The 20,741-nt window shown below is 43.0% G+C and overlaps 1 protein-coding gene across 1 annotated transcript; it reads left to right on the top strand.

Annotated features, from left to right (window-relative positions):
• The first annotated feature begins 219 nt into the window (after nucleotides 1-219).
• RPN2 (ribophorin II) lies at nucleotides 220-20,470 on the top strand. The gene is made up of 17 exons (XM_072879221.1): nucleotides 220-290; nucleotides 400-602; nucleotides 2,443-2,538; nucleotides 3,246-3,421; nucleotides 4,296-4,371; nucleotides 4,752-4,886; nucleotides 6,951-7,127; nucleotides 7,528-7,646; nucleotides 8,066-8,171; nucleotides 10,573-10,664; nucleotides 11,560-11,674; nucleotides 12,348-12,542; nucleotides 13,070-13,156; nucleotides 13,724-13,819; nucleotides 15,002-15,077; nucleotides 15,979-16,108; nucleotides 20,103-20,470. The coding sequence occupies exons 1-17, from the start codon at nucleotides 278-280 to the stop codon at nucleotides 20,110-20,112; spliced, it is 1,902 nt and encodes a 633-aa protein (XP_072735322.1). The 5' UTR covers nucleotides 220-277; the 3' UTR covers nucleotides 20,113-20,470.
• Nucleotides 20,471-20,741: the final 271 nt, after the last annotated feature.

Genomic DNA, 20,741 nt, shown 5'->3' with positions numbered 1-20,741 from the left:
CCGTACCACTCCAGTCACTCAGGGGAGCCGTCGCTGTCGCTTCTCGGGCGGCCCCGCCGCTGCCCGGTCCCCTCCCTCCTGTTCCGCGCGCTCTGCTGTTCTTCACAGTTTCGCGGTGTCCGTAGCGGGCGTCCGTGGGGCTGAGGCCCCCTCGCAAAATACGCTGTTCCCCCTGCCTCCCCCGTGGCGCGGGCGCGATGGTGCGGGCCGGGCCGGGCCGGGCCGGGGCGGGGCGCGGGGCGGAAGCGGCGCCGTGGCCCAGGCGGCGGGCGGCATCATGGCGGCGCCGGGTGCGGCGCGGGCGGCGGTGGGGAAGGGGCTGGGGGAGGGCGGCGCGGCGGGCGCGACCCTCGGGACGGCGGGGAAGGGCCGCGGGGTAACTCGCTTGTCTCTCCGCAGGCCGGCGGCTGCGTCTGGCGGCGACCCTCAACCTCCTCCTCCTCCTCGCCGGTGCCCGGGCCCTGGCCCCCAGCCACCACCTCACCGCCCGCGACCTGGCCCGGCTGAGGGCGGCGCTGGAGCGGCCCTTCGCCGACCTGCAGGCCGCCTTCTACTCCATCGTGGGCCTCGGCAGCCTGGGGGTGCGGGTGGCGGACGAAAAGGTGAGCGGTTGAGGGTCCGGCGGGGGCCGCCGGTGCTGCCGCTCCCCCAGCCCTCGCCCCGCGCTCCTCCGCCGCCGGCACCGGCTTTGCTGCGCGCCCGGGGCCGTGGGGCTCCGCGCAAGGACGTTTTGCCGTGCTGAGGGCCTGTAGGCGCAGCAGAGCAGCGAAAGATGAGGCATAACGAGTTTCTCTGTCGTGCTGCCCTTTCACAGTGCCGTCGGGAAGATGTAAAGCATATGTGCGTTGTGTTCTTAGCAGCTCTCAGTGCGAGTCACTGCTAATGACTGACAGTCAGTACTTGAATAAATTGCATCTTTGGGTGGTAACATGCCACGGGCTCTCTTACACTTACTGGTGGTTTCAGGCTTGCTCCTCCGCAGCCTCTTGTGATATTACTGTAGCTATCAGTTTGCTTCACTGTTTTGTGAAAAAGATTTCTGCCTGTGGCACATTTGCTTTGCTGTCCTGTTAAATAGAGCTCTCCTTATTTCATTTCAGTTCCAACGCTGAATTCAGCCAGGTCATTTGATCTTGCTATTTTTGCATGTAAAATATGTTCCGTTGTGTGCAGACTAGAAACAAAGGCTTGTGGTATCAGCGTGATGCTTACTGCCCTTTCCTGTCTTTAAGCATTTCTAGTTTAAACGTTGCAGGTTGTCCTTATGACAACCTGCTTACACGAGTGTACCTGCTTACGTGCATGTGCGTGCTTACCTGTGCACCTGAGCTGTAAAGATAAGTTTGTTTTTTCCTCGTAAATTCAGGTAGTTCAGTGGTTCTAAACCATTTGGGCTTAGTTTCTCTTTGAGTGTTGTGCATTTGCACCACAAACTCTTAACTGCGAGGCTCCTGAAGATGTTGTGGTTCACCACACTGCACACCTTGCTGTGGTCGGTTACTGGTTATCTGCGGGCTGGTCTGGGAATTGCTGCGTTCGTTTATGTCAGTGTGGCTGGGTTTTTTAATAGTTCCTAGTTTCGGCAATGATAATACAGCTGTTGCTTCTGCAGGTAAACAGTAATTATTTATTTGTTCCTTGAGGTTTGTGATGAGACTTTTTTTCTGGACAGTGTACCTCTTCACAGGGTGAGACTATTTAAAAGGTAGAGCTAGTAAAAATAATAGGTAGGCATAACACTTGAACATGTATCAGTATTCCTAGGTAACTGTGGCATTAAAATCCTGTCCTACTTGTAAAGGCCTATTCTCCACATACTTAAATCACTGGTCTTTGAGTATGAGCAGTTAAATTCTTGGTTATTTTCTGGTTAAAATGGAATCTTAATGATCAATCTGTCTAGTTGTCAGTTAGTAATAAACAGGCTACAGATTAATGAGCAGTCTTATTGCTTGCCTTCATACTGTAGCTGCTTACCTGACTTTTCTTACTGAATGCTTTGAAATTCTATATTCTGCATCCATTAATGATTGTGTGTGATATACAGCTGGGAAGGAAGCTCACCCACAGAATTTCTGCTCATCTGTTCTCTGTCCTGGGAGATTTTCCCTACTAAATATATGCACGGTACTTTTATTTTGATAGGTTTTTAAATTATACTCAATTTAAATTTGAATTCTGGTTGCAGTTGAGTTTATGTGAAAATCGCTTGTCTCTTTTAGCAGGAACCACCTTTGTTTCTGTGCAGCACTTAGTAGAGTATGATCTGGGGTGTTCTAGGCTCTGCTGCATCACAAATATTACTAGGGATTTAGTTTGCCTTTTTTCAGTATAAAAATGCACAGCAGTGTACATGAAATTGTCTTAAAGTATCATTTAAATCTCCTTTCAGTGGCTTAAGTCAAGACTGTTGCTGTTAAGTTAACTTCTGTTTCTTCACAGGCTGCATGCAATTTCATCAAATCTCATGTGGACTCCAGCAGTGTTGATTCCCTCTTCTACGCTGCACAGTCCATCCGGGTCCTGTCTGGCTGTGAGGTGAGTTGCAGCCCTGAGCTCTGAAGGCAGATGTTGCCAAGGAAATATTTACCTTGATTTTTTTTTTTGTTTTATTTTATGCATAACTTCTACTTTCTTTTAGTGGGTAGGGCTCTGTTGTGTCTTAGGTAAATGACTTATGAAGTGTCTGGGAGTACTCTATACAAGGCAAAGTGTAAAGATACAAAGCAAGTATTTGGTCCAGAGTAATTCCCAGGGGATATTTCTTGATTAAACATTGGTGGCTAAGAAAAAAGGAGCCAGCACATTTTAATAGAACTCACAGCAGCCGTGTCAATTAAAAATTCTTTGGGCGGATGATAAACTGTTTGGATGTAAACCTTGTGTTGAAACACTGCAGTGATACAAATGCAGCCCACGCTTGCTGAATTGTGGGTGGGTTATCCAAGCCCCGTTTTTCATCAGGACCCCTGGCTGCTGCACAATTATGTGATGCCAGATGAAAAGCAGTAGCAGGTTACCAAGATAAATCTGAATAGTGGATTATCCTGGCTAATTGATACTTGAGAGGAAAACTTAGGGATTTAACTAATTAAACTAAAAGGTAATGAATGATAAAGGGCTTTTTCCCAAAAGCTTATAGTAGTTCACTAACCAAGTATGTTGCTCTAAGAAGAAATCAGTGGTGACTAGAAGGCTTTGTTTTTTCAAGTGTGAATCAACGTGTTCCCTGTGTTCTTCCTCAGGTTACCATTTCAAATGAGACCAGGGAGCTGCTGCTTGCAGCTGTCAGTGAGGATTCTTCAGTCACCCAGATCTTCCACGCCGTTGGGGCCCTGAGTGGCTTTGGCCTTCCTTTAGCATCTCAGGAAGCACTTAGTGCTCTTACTGCTCGTCTTAGCAAAGAAGAAAATGTGCTGGCGTAAGTCTTTCAGATGGAATTGATTCACTGTTGCATGTTTATCCTCTAGGCAGTTGGATTTTGGAGCAAAGGGTACTTTAACACTTAATTTTTGTAATATAGATGCAGTAGAGTAGGTGCTGTGTTTTCATTTGATATATTTGTCCAGTTCATTATTGTTCCTCTGGGGGAACGAATAATATGGTTTTGGGCTATTTCCTGTGTGATTTTGCAAATGAGCGTATGTATTCAGTTTAGTTCAAGAGTAATGGTCAGTAAAGAGGACACATCCCAAAGAAGGCTTCTCTTTTTAAAAGATTCACAACGAATTTTTTACTTAATACCCAGCCATGGTTCTGTGTCATTTATGGTTGCAATAGACTTGATGCTCTTACTCAGCCCTGTTGTTTGTAGGTTGGGATGCCTGCACTGTGAAGTGGAAAAAAACGTGCCAGTGAGCAGAAGGAATGTTGGCATTTATCACCAAAGAATTAAGTAATTTTACTGTGAAAGGAGAGAATAGAGATTTCCTTAAAAGCTAGGGAAGAAAGGGAAACTTTAAAACTTGCTTTGTTGACCAAAAAAATGGATTCCTGGAAGCCTCAGTAGCAAGTGTGGGGGTCTGTGCTATGCAGTGATCAAAGTTTGGTTTCTTCTCTGCCTTTGAATCTATGAGTTTATTGCAGCACTGATGTGGCTAAAGCGGTGTTCCTTAATGAATTCTAAGTTTCCATTAAATCACTTCAGATTCATTGCCTTGAGTCAACTGAATGCAGTAACAGCTGTTTCACACTTCATTCAGAATAGAAACTGTAGTTGCTTTGATTTGAATGATGCTTGGCTTTTAAGGAAGGAAAATCATACAATTGTTTGGTTTTGTTTGTTGTTGTTTAAGAACCATCCAGGCTTTGGAGACGGCATCTTACTTGTCCCAGCAGGCAGATCTAAGTGGCATTGTTGAGGAGATAGAGGTAGGAACATGCTATGCTCTCTAATTATCCAGGAATTTGTTAGACCTCTGTAGTACTAAAAGATGTATTCATGTGAAACACAAAATGAAAAACCAACCTGGCTAATTCCTTGCCTGCATGATGTGGGTTGGCTTGGCTCTTCCTTTCAACCAGATATTTCTTTGGGACTTTTAACTGTTTCACAGTGGACTGAGACACAGAAAGTCATGATTTTTAAATATAATTAAATCCACTAAAGGCTGAAGGTTTATTTTTCTTCCTGTTTCTAAATTACTATTACAAAATACCTCAGTAATCCCATACAGGTACTCTTGATTACAGGCCTAACATCTGTGGGTCTACTAGAATGCAATTTAAATTTTAGTAACTCTTTCTGTCAGGATCTTGTTGCTCGCCTGGATGACTTGGGTGGAGTTTATCTGCAGTTTGAAGAAGGAATTGAGACTACTGCACTGTTTGTTGCTGCTGCCTATAAGCTATCGGACCACGTGGGTACGGAGCCAGCAATGAAGGAGGTCTGTATCTGCTTTTTCCTCCCTTGCACACTGTAGCTCACAAAAAGGGTCTGCCTACTCCCTGTTGTGCAGTGCAAGAGGCCAGTATAACTGGGTAGACTTTCTACTGGAAAAAATAATGAGCACACTCACTGAAAAGGGGCATCTCAGAGGGAATGCTAATTAACAGAATCTAGGAGGAAATTCCACCTTCAAGATCACAGGCTGAATTTGCTTTGTTTTTTTATTTTTCAAATGTACAGAAGGAAATTGCAAGTGAGGCCTAGTTTGTTTATTGAGACAAGCCGTTGAAAAAACCCTCTTGTTTCAGAGTTTGTTCTGGTATTTGGCACTTGTGTAGCACTTTCCAGCATTTCAAAGTGTTTTGCAAATGTTATTTACCTGTGAGGAAACAGAGGCACCCTAGTTTGGGGTGCCCAGAAGGGAGACAGCATTAGTATCATATGCCTACAGGAATCCAGATGCAAAAACTTGTTGCCTAAAATGAAAGACTGGAAATTCCTTTAGAGCTTGATTAAGCTAGAAATCATTACTGCAAACTATCTGCTCAGTTTTTTTCTTTTCCACAACAAGTTAACTGAGTTAAATGTACTTTTGATTGAGAGTGGCAGCTCCCTAAAGCACAAGCCAAAGTGGCAGGGTTGAGACAGAAGCCAGTGTAAGACATCTGAGTTCATTTCTGGCTCTCTTCCATGCTGCTGCCAAACAGGCTAATGCAAAGTAATTTTGATGTCGTTTCTGAGGTGGTGATTCTGCTACACACAATTCAAACTGTCAGTGTCCAAATGATGTTGGAAAAAAAGGCCAATTAAGGAAAATTGTTTAGTGTTGTTTCAGAATTGTGCTGTCAGAACTGCTATTGTTGGGGCTTAAAGCTTTATCTCTTGTGAATGGTGAGAGTGCCTCCAGAATGCCACAAAACTCTCTTTAAAAATTAACATGTAGTATTTGGAAAAAATAGCTCCCCTTTTTTTTTCCACCACAATTTAAATGACTGTCAGTTGCCAATTAAGGTCTGGAGCTATGCCATGACCTCCATATAAATGAAAAACACTGCAGGATTTGCACTATGTGGGAGTTTTTTGTAGCATCTGTCTGGATGCTTTCTCTAGTTATGTCATGTATGTTGGTGCTCATTAATACAAGTAGGAGGGTTAAAATTTGAGATGCAGTGGATTTCATTTAAAAGTGTTCTTTGTCTGTAGGTTACTAAATTGTATGCCTGTTGCTTCATTTGGGGTTGCCTTTGACTGTTCTCATTTCTGATTAGAATTTAGCCCACAATCCTTTGCTTGGATCAAAGTACAGATAACCAAACCCTCTGTTTTCCAGACTAGCAGGGAGTAATGGAAGAATCTGAATAATATGGCATACCCTGTGGAGTGTGGCACAGATGCACTAACCCTACAAAGTCAGACTGCAAAACCAGCTGGGGGACTCAATCCCACTCCTTCGGAGAGAACAAATTAGCTTTGGCACATCCCAGAGCCCGAGCTGGCTCTGTGCTCCTGGTGGTACTGCTTTAAAGCTAATCCTCTTAGCTTGAGGACACTGCTGAGCCTAAGGGGATAAGCCTGCGTGGGCCTAGACTGGCTCCTTCCAGAGCCGTTAGGATGCTTTGCATCACTGCTCTGTGGCCTTCCCCGCTTGGCAGGTAGCCAGGACATCTAGCCTAGTCCTTCTCCACTGTATGAAGACAATTGTACGGCTCCTGGAGCCAAATTGTCTTTTTGCAGCTGCACGCAATCTGGATAGTTGAGCTGACGGCATCTTCCATTCTGAAACACGTAGTTTGAAGAGGTAGATCCAAATTCTGGTTTTGCAAGTTTTCAGCACAATTACAGCGATTGTGGTTGGAACCTCCCAGCCAAGAATAAGAATGCTAATGTGACATTCAAAAGGTAGCTAATTTTGGGTTATCCCATAATTTGAGTTATTTTTAAAGCAAATGGGAAATTAAACGGTCTTTACAAATGATGTTTTTATTAATAACATTCTCCTGAGCCAGTTTGCAATGTTGTGGTAAGCTGCTGGTGCTTATGTGATTTGCTTTTCGTCCTTCAGGATCAAATTATCCAGTTGATGAATGCAATTTTTAGCAAGAAAAACTTTGAGACACTCTCAGAGGCCTTCAGTGTTGCTTGTGCTGCGGGCTCTTTATCCCGGAACCGCTACCACCTGCCTGTCATTATTGTCCCCGATGGGCCTGCAGCTGTGTCTCACCATCAGCCCGTACTCAGGGTGAGTCCTTAGCCCCAAATCTTAACTCATCTCTTGGCTCAGTCTTTAGTGCTGTAGATCTGGGCTTACTGAATGTGTCAGGTGATGTCTTTCATTTTTAGCTCCAGAACTCAGGTTCTAGTAGATCTAGGGTTTTAGTGCTTTTATGAGGGGATTCTTAGGAACCTCTGCTTACCCAGGGCTTACTGAGACACTACCTCGATAAGGCACTGCGTGAGAGTCAGCTTTGCTGATTACAAACTTTAGCTTTCCTGGTTATGTTAGAAACAACTAGGTGAATCCGGGATGCTGGGCAGGGGAAATTCTGGGTGTATAATGGAGAGGGGTAGCAAGTCGTCTGTGCTCCTGCATTCCTTCTGGGACAATGGGTTTCACAGAAATTCTTGTTTTTCTCTTGTAGCTACAAGTGACTGATGTTATGTCCCAGCCACTGACTCAAGCTTCTGTAAAGCTCGACTACGCTAAGTCTGCATCTAGCAAAGCCACTGTCCTTCAACAGACAGCATTTGCTCTGTCAGGGTAAGACTATAATCTTGTTTTTACAGTTTGTAAGGCAAACAGGTGTTGTTTAAACAGTGTTGGACTTATTTTTCTTATGTGTTCTTGCACCAGAGAGATGTTTGTACGATGGAAAATTCAAAATGCTGTAGTTGTGTTTGGTTGGTAATGGATGACTGAGCGTGTTTGGTAGTGATGGTGAATTTCTGTTGCTTTTTCTTTTGATTGGGAGTGGGGAATTACAATGTTCTTCTGACTTCGGGAGCACTTTGAAGAATTCTTTTCCCACTGCACTTAGCCATGTTAGTTTTGTGCTGCATTTGTCTGTTTGCCTGCTTAATCTAGCATATTTGGAGACTTCTTGGTAGCAAGATGTTACCTGTTTGTAGGCTGCTGTTAGTGTCCTAGAGGGTACTTAAAACCTTGCTGTTTTTTTATAGAGACGTCTTTGAGCTGAACATCATGAATGTGAAACTTGCAAGTGGATATTATGATTTCTCTATCAGTGTTGATGGAGATAAGCGATTTATTGCTAACAAAGTTGAGGTGGGTATGCTTTTTGATGGCACTTTAATTCTGTGCCTGTTCACCGCAACAGCTTTTTATTTATACCCATTAAGGATGTTGCCAGTTGTATGGCATTTTTATCACATGTTTTTCTGTAATGCATTGGATTTTGACTCAGGATTATGACCAGTAACCAGCTTAATATATGATCAAAAGAAATTTGTGTAAATTTCGAAACTGACTTATCACTTAGATGCTGATCTGACAGCATATGAGCAAAGGCTAACAGGGGAGGTGTTTATATAGCAGCCCAAAGTAGCTATGCAAAAACGATTACTAAGAGTGTTAGTTCTTCAGAGCATTCCAGATTTGAGTCTGTAAATCTCAAGGCTTGGCTAGCAGTTGTCTGGTGATTGCCTGAGGTATGGAAGCTGAGCATTTGTTGTTGTCTGTTTGTATAGGCTCTAGAGCCCTAGAGAAGGGTCAAGAGGGTCTTTTGGAGTCTCCTAACTGGATACATGGTGATGCTTTTGTAGTGGAGAAACAGTGACCAAAGCAAATGAAGTCTTCCTTTCATGTATACATACCCCCTTTTTGGTGGCAAAAGCTGTTATACCACACCTTTCTGAAGAAGAGTTTTATATAAACACTCAGAGTTTTACTTTCCTCAAGTTTGTTACAGTGAGAAGAATGTGACCTCTGTGACTATTCGTATAATCGCCAAAGTGTCAACAGCTGAGAATGCTCTTTAGTGATGTCTATTCCCAGGGTTAGTTTTTGCCCTCAATCGCCTATTTAAGGAAAAAATTAGCTTTTAAAGTCTTCCAACATAGTCAGCTTGGAGTGGAGGAAGACACTTATTTACAACTGCTGACCTTTACTCTGTGTATCAAATTGATGTTGTCATTCTAGTAGTAATGGCACTTAGGAGTGTCAAAAGGGGATTGATTGGTTCTGCTTAAGCTCGCTGCTGGCACACAGAGGTACCGGTAGGAATGCATTAATGCTGTGGCAGCTTTGTGTGAACCGCTTCTAATAAGACACATTGTTATGGGGGAGGACTGCTGGGGGAACTGCTTTTTTTCCTTACTGTTATTAGCATTAATTGTCCTTAATGCACCATCGTTTTGACAGTAATGAGCTGAACCAGTGGGTTATTACTCCAGGCAGAGACTACATTTCCTGGCATTAAAATATTTGAGAGATGTTTGTGTACTGTTCAGTTGGAGGGGCTGTGTGCAGCAGCTCTGAGTTGCCTTCACGTAACTTTTTAAAAATGAATATTTCATTAGTGCATCTTTCTTTGCTCCCATCTTGGAACAAACTAAGGCTTTACTAAAGTTAGCCCGAGTAGTCTACATGTTCATTTTCAGGGGTAACCTCTGTCTTAAATTACACTTTTTGTTGTAAAGGAACTGCCAAGATTGTTGTGTTTGAAGTCTGACCTGAATAGTTTGATTTATGTTTTTACATATTTTTCCCACAGGTTCCCTGTGAATTATTTTTCAGGGTGAGGGTGTGGGGCTGGTTCACATGAGCAAACCTGTAATAACAAATTGTAGTATATGATGAAAAATATCTTGGCAGTGAAACTTTAATTCTCCAGGGGAGCATTTGTAAGCTGCAAGAACAAATGTGCTAATTAAAAACTACAGACTGCAGTAACTGCTTATGTTTGAGAGAAGGATTGAAATCAGTCAAACCCACCGAGGTTCACTGCCTAGATGTCTGTGGTTTGGGACTGGGGAGAGGGCAGGAAGTCATTTCTCTGCTTGGGGTTTATACTGCACTTAGCACAAAGGAGTGTGATAAATGGCAGGGCCTTATTGGCTGCCCTGCACTAAGTGATAAATGCTGTGACTCTGAAGGAAAGCTTGCTGAGCAAAGTGCAGGTCTGCAGGAATGCTTTGGCTTTTGCCTGCTGGTAATAAAATCAGCAGAAACCTGTTAGGCTTTAGGAGCCAACAGAGGCATAACTGGTTGCTGTCCGGAGACCTCTCTCATCTCAAATTGCTATCCAGTAAGCAGAAGTATATGTGCACATGCAGTTTTAAGTTGTATCGTATGTGATGTCATCTTTAATAGCTAGTTCCTGCTAGTTCAAAAGGAAAACTAGTTGAATCTGGATAGTTGGACTGTTTCATTAAAAACAGTTCTCCAAAGGGCAGCTAACTCCAGCATGACTGAGAAGCTGGTGTCTTCAGAGCTGGCTGCTTGTGCAGGGAGGAAGAGGATGGGTTAGCATTAGTGGCTGATGCAGGAGCTTTGCCAGAAGGTAAATTGCTGTAGATCCTTCTGTTCAGGTTAGATTCTGTCTTTGGCTTACTGTAAGGCCCTCTCTGGGGAAGGGGACAGGAGAGCTAAAGCTTCTGCAGTGAAGCTGACCATAATTAGTATACGTAGAGTGCTCTGAGTAATTTTATGTTGTGTTTTGTTGCAGCTGAAAGTAAAAGTTTCCACGGAAGTTGGGATTACTAATGTAGATCTTTCTACTGTGGATAAAGATCAGAGCATTGCGCCAAAAACAACCAGGTAAAACTACTTGGTGTGTGTGATCCTTTAAAGGGCAACTCTGGTTCTAGACTGGAGGTCTTCTGAGCTTTACCTACTTCAGCTAAACCGGAGTAATCTTGTATTAGAATAACTACAGAGTTATATCCATGCTGTTTCTCTTAAACCTGTGAGTTCATTGGGAGAATACTGATTATTTTTATAGGTGGTTTTCCTTAATACTGAAATAAGTACTAACAGAAGCCAGGCAACCTGAATCTTCTGTTCCTTTGTTGGCACCTCTCCATAGCAAAAGCAAGTTAAAAGAATTGTGTAATGTTTCTGGTATTATTGGGCTTCACTAGACATGCTCTAAAGCAACATGTACACTGTATTTGGGGGGTGGTGGCTGTACTATTGCTAGGTGTACTTGAACTTAATGCCATTGGTTTTTTAACTGACATCAGTTAGAATGTAATGTATGGAATTTAGCTTAGGTTGCACAGCCTCACTGAGGCCCCTCTGTGTGTGTTGATACAGCCTTCCTGTGCTGAAGTTTGAGAGCCTGTTTTTTCTGTTCTGCTGCCATCACACCTTTGGTTGTAGCCTAGCCTTGGCTAAATGGAATGTGGGGCGTGATATTAGCAAAACCTTCTTCGGGCGTTCCTTTGAACCTTACAACTAACAACTGTTTTACTTGACTATGGTCAAGGTATATAGCTCACAAATCCTACTAAAAAAATTCCATTCATTTCTTTTCATTAAACTTATGGTGGAAGAGAAAGACATGTTAGTTCACCTGACTTTTTGATAAAATAGCTCGTCTATGCTGAGTAGACTTCAGTACTGCTAGGCAGGCTTGCATGCCTTGGTTTCTTTGAACATCAGGCCTTCTCTTGGAAGATCACCTCAATTCTGTTTGGTTTTTTCCTCCTAGGGTAGCTTACCCAGCCAAAGCCAAGGGCTCATTCACTGCTGACAGCCATCAGAATTTTGCTTTATCCTTCCAGCTGATAGACGTGAACAGTGGAGCTGAACTCATCCCTCACCAGGTAAGGACAAATTTTTGTCATTACTGTGTCACCGAGATGTTCCATCTTGAAGCGTCTGAGGTGACAGTTGCTCTTGAAAAGATTTCATAGCTTTTGAGAGGCCTTATGTTTCTGACGTGGACTGTGAAAGATCGCTGATCTTGGCCGATGGGGGGTGGATTCAGTTCATTTGTTTTGGCTGTATGTTAAATGAAGCCTCTTCTGGCTCTGGTGCTGTGTCTTACTTAACTCAAAATGAGTGCAGGTAGCCTGCACTGTAAACGCACACTTCTGATTTTTTAATATAGATTGTTTGCTGAAAAAGTCCTTGAATGTCTTTAAAAATCTTATTTTTTCTGTATAAAATAGAAAAAAAAGGGGAAAAAAAACCCCACAAAAACCGTATACGCATACATCCCTTTTGCCTGCTGTTCCATATACCCTGTGGAGTAACATCGGATATATTGCCCTATACCCCAGGTGGGCCACTGGATGGCCTTGGTCCTGTGTTAATGTAGTTACTCAGAGACCTAGAACTTTGCTGATTTGCAGGGATCCAGACACCCGGGCTCCCAGTTTATACTCCAACTTTTGTTAATGTTGTGCTTTTTGATTTGGGGGTAAATCTCTCATTTTGCTGGCATTTGTAAACGCGCTATGAGATATTCCAGAACTGTTACAATCTTCCTTTCAGACTTTTGTCCGACTTCACAACCAAAAGACTGGCCAGGAGGTAGTGTTTGTTGCAGAACCAGATAGCAAGAACGTATACAAGTTTGAACTGGATACCTCTGAAAGGAAGACTGAATTTGACTCTGCCTCTGGTACCTACACTCTTTACTTGATAATTGGAGATGCCACTCTGGAAAATCCAATCCTGTGGAATGTGGTATGTAGCTGGAAGTGTGGTGATGTGGTTTTGAGATTACTGGCAGTCTAACAGGAGGGCATGGTACAGGCCTGGGAGAAAAAAGCTCAAATGTTTTGTTCTTTTAGTGAACCAAATCCTTTTGGCCATTTATGGGCTCTGAGGTTTGCTGTTCATTTTAAGTTTTTAAATAAGCATCAAAGCAAGACAGAAATGAACATTCATTTCATCATGTGGTGGAACAGAAACTTCAGAACATTTATGGGTTTCATTGTAATTTCACAGTAAGCACTTCAAGGTTTAGTCTTTCTGTGCTTGCTATGCTGGAAATGGGTCCAATTCTTAGTGATGGGTGAATGGCATTACTGCCTCTGTTGAGGAGAAATTGCTTCTTAAAAAATCTGGTGGCTTTTTCTTAGTTTCCTTTAAAAATAATGTCAATCATAGATTGACAAGTAAGGAAATAGGCCACAGTAATGGAATAGATTTTATAAAACTTTTAACACATTAAGATCAAACTTTCATGAAGCTGCATGATTTCATTTCAGGCTGATGTTGTGATCAAATTCCCAGAAGAGGATGTGCCATCCACAGTCCAGTCCAAGAACCTCTTTGTTCCCAAGCCTGAAATCCAGGTACGGTGAAAACCAAAAACTAAGTGTGGAGATGGGGGGCTAGTCCTACTAGTATTGTTTGTTCTTATCATGATTTATTTTTGAAAACTCATCTCTCATTAAAAAGAATTAATACTGTGTAAGTCATGTAATTAAAGGAAGACCAGAGTTACTGCTTAATGGAGAGAAATTTGTTGCAGTCCTCTGGAATATGAATAAATAAGCCGTGTGTCCTATCTGTGAGAGCACAACTGGTGTCACTGGGAAGAGTCAAACATGAAAATTTGACTAGGTAAGCACTACAGAAAGCTCTCTGCTTCTGAAGATGTCTCTTGCTTCATTCCAGCCATCTGTGCTGGTAACAAGCTAACAAGTGCTTCTCTGAGTGCAAGGAAAAGTTAACTGTGCAAGAGATAAAATGTGCAGAGACTGGAATAGACACTACTTTAAAGAGTCAGTCTTTGCCTTAAGAGGAATGCTTATCATCCAAAGGAACATCTGGGAACAGCACCAGGGCTGCAGCTGGGGAGCAGAGAAGCTGCTCTGTTGGAATACTGCTACTTACGAGTTGGTTTTGTTTGTTTGCAGCACCTCTTCAGGGAACCTGAGAAGAGGCCTCCCACCGTGGTATCTAACACTTTCACAGCATTGATTCTTTCCCCCCTGCTTTTGCTGCTCATTCTGGTGAGTGAACTGGGCCACAGAAGAAGAAAAGTTTTTCCCACCCAGTCCAAGGTCACTTAGGAGGTTGGCCAGCTAAACTTCGTGTTAAAACTCTGCGTTAGTCATGACTAGCACAGCAGTGCTGCAGTCATAGCTAGCAAATGTCAGTGCAGAGCATTGGTCTGGTATTGTCTCCTATTTATATTCCTAAACTGGTTTGTTGTTTGGGGGTTTTTTTTTAGTTTATAGTCAAAACAGAAAAACACTGCTGCCAAGTAGAAGTAGGTGGGTTGAGTGTCTTCAGTGTGCTTCTGGTAGGGATGTTCAATAACAGTGGGCAGATTAAGTTATAACTAACATTAGACTTCCACAGGAGAAAAAGCAGTGATTCTGTCTTGCACTTAATGTATCCATCACATCATCTGTGTTACTTAATCCTATCAGATTGATTCCCATTTACGGATGTAATTGGTATTTGTGTGTCTGTAGTTGAAACATCCACTGCTACTCTCTGTATCATCAGATCAGTGGTTTGAACTTAATGCAATACAAAATCTCATCTAGGCAAGTTAAATTACTCCTTATTTGGAGGATGAAACTGATCTCTTGCTTGGCAGTAATTTCCCATTAGCTAGTCTCACTGAAAGCTGGCATTCAGATAGTCATGTCCACTGGTCTCTGGAGTTCGCAATATACATGTTGATGACACTGTAATGAAAAATCTCATTGCTACTGCTCCTGTTTCCCATCCTTCATGCCTTTCTCTTTTGTACTCTAAAAACTGAAATTGTTTTTATGAGCACACATCTTGTATCTATAGCTGTTCTTTTGCTGAGTCCAAAACTAGAACCTTACCTTATTTTGTCTTTTTAATTAAAATTAGTTCAGCTGGATAGAAATAGCAATGTTTATTTTTCTGGGAAATGTAGATTTGGAGCGATACCCTCTCATCAGTTTAAGAAAGATAACTGAGGAACTGCTTTTGGTCAGTCAGAAGCAGCAGGAGAAGTTTTCGCTAAAGGAGCTCAACGGTGCTGTCTTTAGCAAAATTACTACTCTGTCCTCTTGTAGTAGGAAACAAGTGCTTCTGTAGAGAATACACTGTATTCATTGAAGAACTTAAAGCAAAGATACTGAAGTTTAAAATAAAAGCTTGTGTTTATAAGGCTGTTGTAACTGGGGTTTTGTTTCTTTCCCTTTTAGTGGATAAAGATAGGTGCCAACATCTCCAACTTCAGCTTTGCTCCCAGCACCATTGTTTTTCACATGGGACATGCTGGTAAGTGTCAGAGGCTTTCTGCTTTGTTTGACCTTCTCACCTGGGAGTTACAGATGAGAGCACTGGTGGTTAATGGGCTTGCAGTCTATTAACTATAATGACATAATAGCATAACATTTGTTCTCTTGTTTTCATCTGCCTTCCTGCTTTTCATGATTGTTAATATGGTGATAAACCTGTTTGGCCATCAGCTTATAACAGTGGTCATTATCCGGGCTCCTCTCACGCACCATTTATCTGTACTTAATAGAACTTCTTATTTCCAGAGGTCACACTTTCTTTATTGCATGTTTATCCTTTGTAAGCAGGGAGTTTCTGTGGGGATTGAAGCCTGCAGGACTGCCATCTACATCTTTTCTTTAAAGCTCTTCCTGTGAAAGCTGCTCTTGTTCTTTGACTGGACCAATTTTTTTCATCAGTTTTATTGTGCCCTTGGTTGCACGGTTATTTACTGTCTTCATAGAATTTAAAAAACAGCAGGTTGAGAGAACATTGGATCCACTGTTTCCCAAGTGACAGTGTGTTGCTTAATCCAAGCCAGTTTCCCTGGAAGCTTTATAAAGCTGTAAGCTCCTACAAATGTGCAAAGGTCCTCTATTGAAATCTAGAGTATCCTCCTCCTTTTAATAGCCCTTAATGTCTATAATATGTCCATAATTCTGCCACAAGAGGGTTGGTTGCAAGCCATCAGTGTCACATTTTTCTTCAGTGTGGAGACCCAGATGCCTTCTTGCCCTGGCAATGACATATAGTCTTTAGATCTGCCATTTCAGAGCTTCAGAGATGAGATAGAAACCAAACACTTAGGCCTGGCAGTACTACATAACAATTGTTCTGAGGATAATGAATCGTTGGTTTTGAAATGCAATTTCAGCCATGGGCTCTGTCTTTTTTTTCACAGCAATGTTGGGACTCATGTATGTCTACTGGACTCAGCTCAACATGTTCCAGACTCTGAAGTACTTGGCCATTTTGGGTGGCGTCACATTCCTGGCAGGCAACAGGATGCTGGCTCAGAAAGCAGTAAAACGGTAAGCCAGGGGTGGATGCGTTGGTGGGAGCCGCTTTTAAAATCAGCGTGGAGGAGATCACATTGATGCTATCGTGTGTCAGTAACTGATACAGTAATGAACACTGCTTTTGGTTCTTGGATCTTGTGTGCAGGGATGGGCTGCTCGGTCCCACTTTCTTTCCTACTGACTGGGGCAATGAGCTGCTCTCGCTGAGATACAGCTAACTACTCCTTCAGAGAGAGTGGTCCACGTGGCCACTTGCTGAAGCGATCAGGCACACGGAGAAAGCAAAGGATGAAAGTACGTGTACTTTGACATGGGGAAACCCACATTTGGTGAGACGAATTCACTGACAAATTTGTTTTATTACATGATATATCAAGCTCTTACAATATTGTTAGATAATGAAAGCGACTATAAATGCAGAAGAGACCCAACTCTTCTGTAGCTGTGCTTGTGAGATAAGTTTTAAGAGGAGGAAAGTAAGGCGGGGGTATCTTATTGCTGTCTTCCCCCACCTAAAGGGGGATTATAGAGAAAAGGGAAGCAGATGCTTATCAGAGGTGTGCAGCAACAGACAAAGTGCAACACAGGCAAGCAAAAACAGGGAAAATTCTGCTAAATGTTAGGGATACAACATTCATTTCCATACTGGCATTGGGCGGATTCTTCACACTTGGGTCTTCTGCCATGCAGTGTCTCGTGAATGTGCCATGGCTTAGGCAGCCTGCAGGCAGTTTGCTGACCCAAGCTTCCAATACAGTGCATTAATTAGGGGTCGAACCCTTCCCTCTCCTTCACTTCTGCCACACGGGGTTTCTGTGTGAGACTTAAATTTTAGCTCTTTTGTGCTAATGTAGAGTTTGGCTTTGAAGATGAGGTTATTGACCTGCTTTGCCATCAAACCTGTGCTGTTCTTACCTTCCCCTTTTTGAGCCCCTAGGAGTTGTTTATCCTTGCATACCTATTTGCATAAATATCTCTGGGTTCTCACTTTTTTTATTACACTGTATTAAACCCAGGACAAGAGCTGTAAAAAACAAGAATATCATGTTCAGGGGTTTTGCATTGATTTGTTGTCTTTAAAACATCTTTACTAGCAGGGAGGATGATTATTGTAATCAACCCTTTCCATTCCATCCTTCCAGCTTTCTCAGCCTTGCTCCCTTGGGTGTGCAGCTCTCTCCACTGTGGCACTTTCTCTTGTTAGCATGACAGTTCCTACTGGGATTTTGTTGCCAACAGGGCTATGTTATGTCATTTAATAATATTTCCTTTTTAATTTAAAGAGTATCGATAAAATCATTATTAATTACAGATTGCCTAGGATACAGGTTTGGGGAAAAAGAATACAATGAACCTTACTTCTAAGTGTCTTCGCTCAACCAGGGCTTCTGTTAGCACATAAATGCAGGTGCTTGGTTCCTACTTCAAAACACTGCAGGGGGTGTCTGTATGCTTTTTCACTGTAAATGACATGAAGCTGCAACTACAATGGCAAATTTGAAAGTAAAACTTCTACCTTAGGCTAAAGTTAAACCCTTTGTACATGACTTTAAAGTTCAAAAAGACATCTTTTTGTTAACGTGCTGCTAGCCTGTCTCAGATGAAGTGCAGTGATAATTAACTGGATTGCACTTTGAGGCAGAGCTGCTGTTCCACTATGGAGACCGCTGGTGGGGGTGGGAAGGGGGACTGTATAAACCATCTTTTTACAGAAGTTACCAGAAGGCCTGGTTTTGCTTTTTGCATTTCTGTCGCTGGCTCTGGTTCCTGGAGCAGGGCTGCTTTCCTCCTTCCTATCTTCTCTGAACCTTTCTTACTCTCTCCTTTTGGCAGGATCGCTGCAGAGCAGAGCAGTAGGTTGGCAAAGTATAGAACACTGCGGTAAAAGGGGGTTTTGCTAGTGACCAGCTCTTCTAGAAGTAAGGGCCTTTTTGGAATTTGCCTTTCCTGGGCATGCTGCCTATTTTCTTTCACATCATCGCTCACTCCCTGTACAAAAAGATACCTGAGCTGAAGCTGCTTCCTTCCAACATCGCTTATTGGACTTTAAATCAGTCCTTGGGTGTCCTTGGCTACAGATGGGTTTGCATATTGGCAGTATGTGTCCTCTGAGACTAAACTGCCTTTGTGTGATTTCCTTCATCATCTGTCTGTATGGTAATCTGTGCACATGTGAATATGCTGTCTTGGGCACCAAGCAGCTATCAGGTGATGAAATAAACCTAGTTTAAGCAGTATTGTTCCTGTAAATAAATTATTAGTGATGTCAGCTGGAGGAGAACATGATGAACATGGCTGATATCTGGGCTGTTCCCATCCTGCTGTTGGTACTCCCTATCCCATCTGCAGTATTCTGGTTATTCAGCTGCCAGGCACTCTGCTGAATTATGTCCTCACTTGGGGTGGCAAGAGCTCTGTGTGCAGCAGAGCCACGTCAGCACCACCTCATTCAGCTGAGAACATGACCCAATCCGGGGTTCACCCTCCTATTAGACTGAACTGGTCACAATGGCTCTGTCAGTGGCAGCAGCAGCAGCAGCCCCCTCCATTTGATACAATCATCTGATAGGTGTCCATTGTCATGTACCAGTGCAAAGCCCTTCATTTCCTTTCATGCTGAGCAGGTAAGGTCCCAGTTTGCTATATCCACAGTGGCATAGGAGGCAGGACTGCCTGCCGGTCTGCATGCTGCCCGACTCTGAATGTGTGTGTGTGGCTTCATTTCTCAGTCAATGCACTATTTTATTTTGGGGAAAGGAGAGAGCATCTGGGACAAGTCCTGTGATGGGACTGAAATCACAGTGTGCTGCGCTGGTACATCTCAGGATCGTCTGCTTTCTCTCATGTTTGTAGTCAGCGCTCCAGGCACACACACACACACACAGTGCATTGAATGGAGCTCAGTTTTAGCGTGGGCGGCTGTGTCGCAGAAACAATGTCTTGCAAAGACATTGCAAAGGCTTGCAAAGGTTCCTGTCTGCAGATCAGATAGTATGGAGGATGGTTTCATGAAAATTACCTATGGAGAATTTGGCATTGTGTCCTATAGAAAAACAGCCTGTTACTATCTCTTCTCTCCCTGGAGTGTTCTGAAGTATTCGAGCACAGAACAAGCTATGACAAGTAACTGGAGAGGAACTGGAGATGATTGTTGCTTGTTCTGGTAGATAAATGCTGGCTGCACCCTGGCTGTGCTTGCTGGTGCTATTCTGGTCCCTGGACGCTGCTTTACCATAGCTTTGGGCCAGTGGTTTTCAGCTTTTTAGTGGCCTGTTAACAAATGCCTAACAAGTGTGTTCCCCACAGCTTGCATGTTTTCTGTTTCTTAGCCTGGCATTTTAACTCCTTAATTCCCCATGGGCTGTGAGTAATCCTGGAAGATCTTGCAAATAACTTATTATCCACAAACCGTAAGTTAGGTTTTGCTGCCCTGTGCAGTCACAAGTATTTTTCCTTATTGCTGCCCAGATATGTCAGTTAAGACTGTATTGTTACCAACTTCTAGGGCTGGACTGTCAAGTGCTCAGCATCCATAGCTATGCCTGTGTCTGGCATCTTAAAGGGAAAAGGACCCCAAAAAGATGAGTCCGCTGTGCCCACGTTAGATTACTTCATCTTGGGGACATGAAGATCTTTTCTTTGTGTTTACATGGACCAACTGATTCCAAGTGGATAGATTGGTCCTGTTTAAAGTAGAAAAGCAGTTAAGGTACCCGCAGGCTTTGCATTCAGCCCTGCTTTTTTGTTTAGTTCTGTATTTTACAAGGCTCATTCATCCCTTTTGCACCAGAAATTAACCTTCATTTTGTCTGACCATTTCCATCCTCCTTGAATTCAGTCCTCCATTCCATTGCAGTACTGGTTTTATCACTCCAATAAGTTTCCTTTGAGAAGCTTATCTGACAAGCTTCCTTTGAGAGAGAATGAGGGGTCTGGGGACACTTCTACTGTGCGAGGAAGTGCTTTGTTGCCTGGAAGAGTTAATTTTTTGGATTTTTCTTTCCAGGACACACTAGTACCAGAAGAATGGAAGAAATGGGGAAAAACAAAGCAAATGCCTTCAGAACAGAAGTGAATAAATAACTGGAAGACCAGAAGGAGGAAGGCAGAAGCAGATTTTTTTTTTATATTAAGTCAAAAGGGTGCCAGTTATACTTTTTTAAAAATCTGATTTTCATCGTTGTGTTCATGCTACTTGTGTGCTTTTCATAGGAATCCGGAAAATCCTTTCTTCCCTGGATCCTCCTCCCTTTTTCTCCCAGGACGTTTGAATTTCCTTTAGAAAAAGAGGAAAAAGAAAATACAGTTCTGCTTTTCCCCAGATGCCTCCTCATCCTAAATGATTGTGAATAAAGAGGAAAGAATGGTCCTGAATTTTGTTTTTTGGCTGTCTCAGAGGCTGTGATTGGAAGTTGGGCTCACATGAGAGTGAAAAGAGCTTTTTCTGCTGGGTAATTTTGTGTATGAGTCATTGCTGTGTGAAGCTTCCTGTTCTTTCATGTCCTTTCCCAGAGGGACATGTTTATTGGGGGGGACTTCCCACCCCTGCCTGTCCCTTGTGTGACGCTGTCATCCGCATTTCTCCGCTAATGGCTGTTCTCTCTGGCTTCAGGATGGCGCCAGGCTGGGCTGAGTTGCCCTGGGC

This window comes from Ciconia boyciana, chromosome 14 (assembly GCF_034638445.1).
Source record: "Ciconia boyciana chromosome 14, ASM3463844v1, whole genome shotgun sequence".
Classification (NCBI taxonomy): domain Eukaryota; kingdom Metazoa; phylum Chordata; class Aves; order Ciconiiformes; family Ciconiidae; genus Ciconia; species Ciconia boyciana.
The sequence above is the reverse complement of the archived record's forward strand: the minus strand, read 5'-3'. Positions and strand labels throughout refer to the sequence as shown.

Bases quoted from the DNA above. Each gene is read 5' to 3' on its own strand.
- RPN2 (XM_072879221.1), top strand. The intron at 603-2,442 runs GTGAGCGGTTGA...GTTTCTTCACAG, and splicing joins TGCGGGTGGCGGACGAAAAG to GCTGCATGCAATTTCATCAA. The intron at 7,647-8,065 runs GTAAGACTATAA...GTTTTTTTATAG, and splicing joins ACAGCATTTGCTCTGTCAGG to AGACGTCTTTGAGCTGAACA.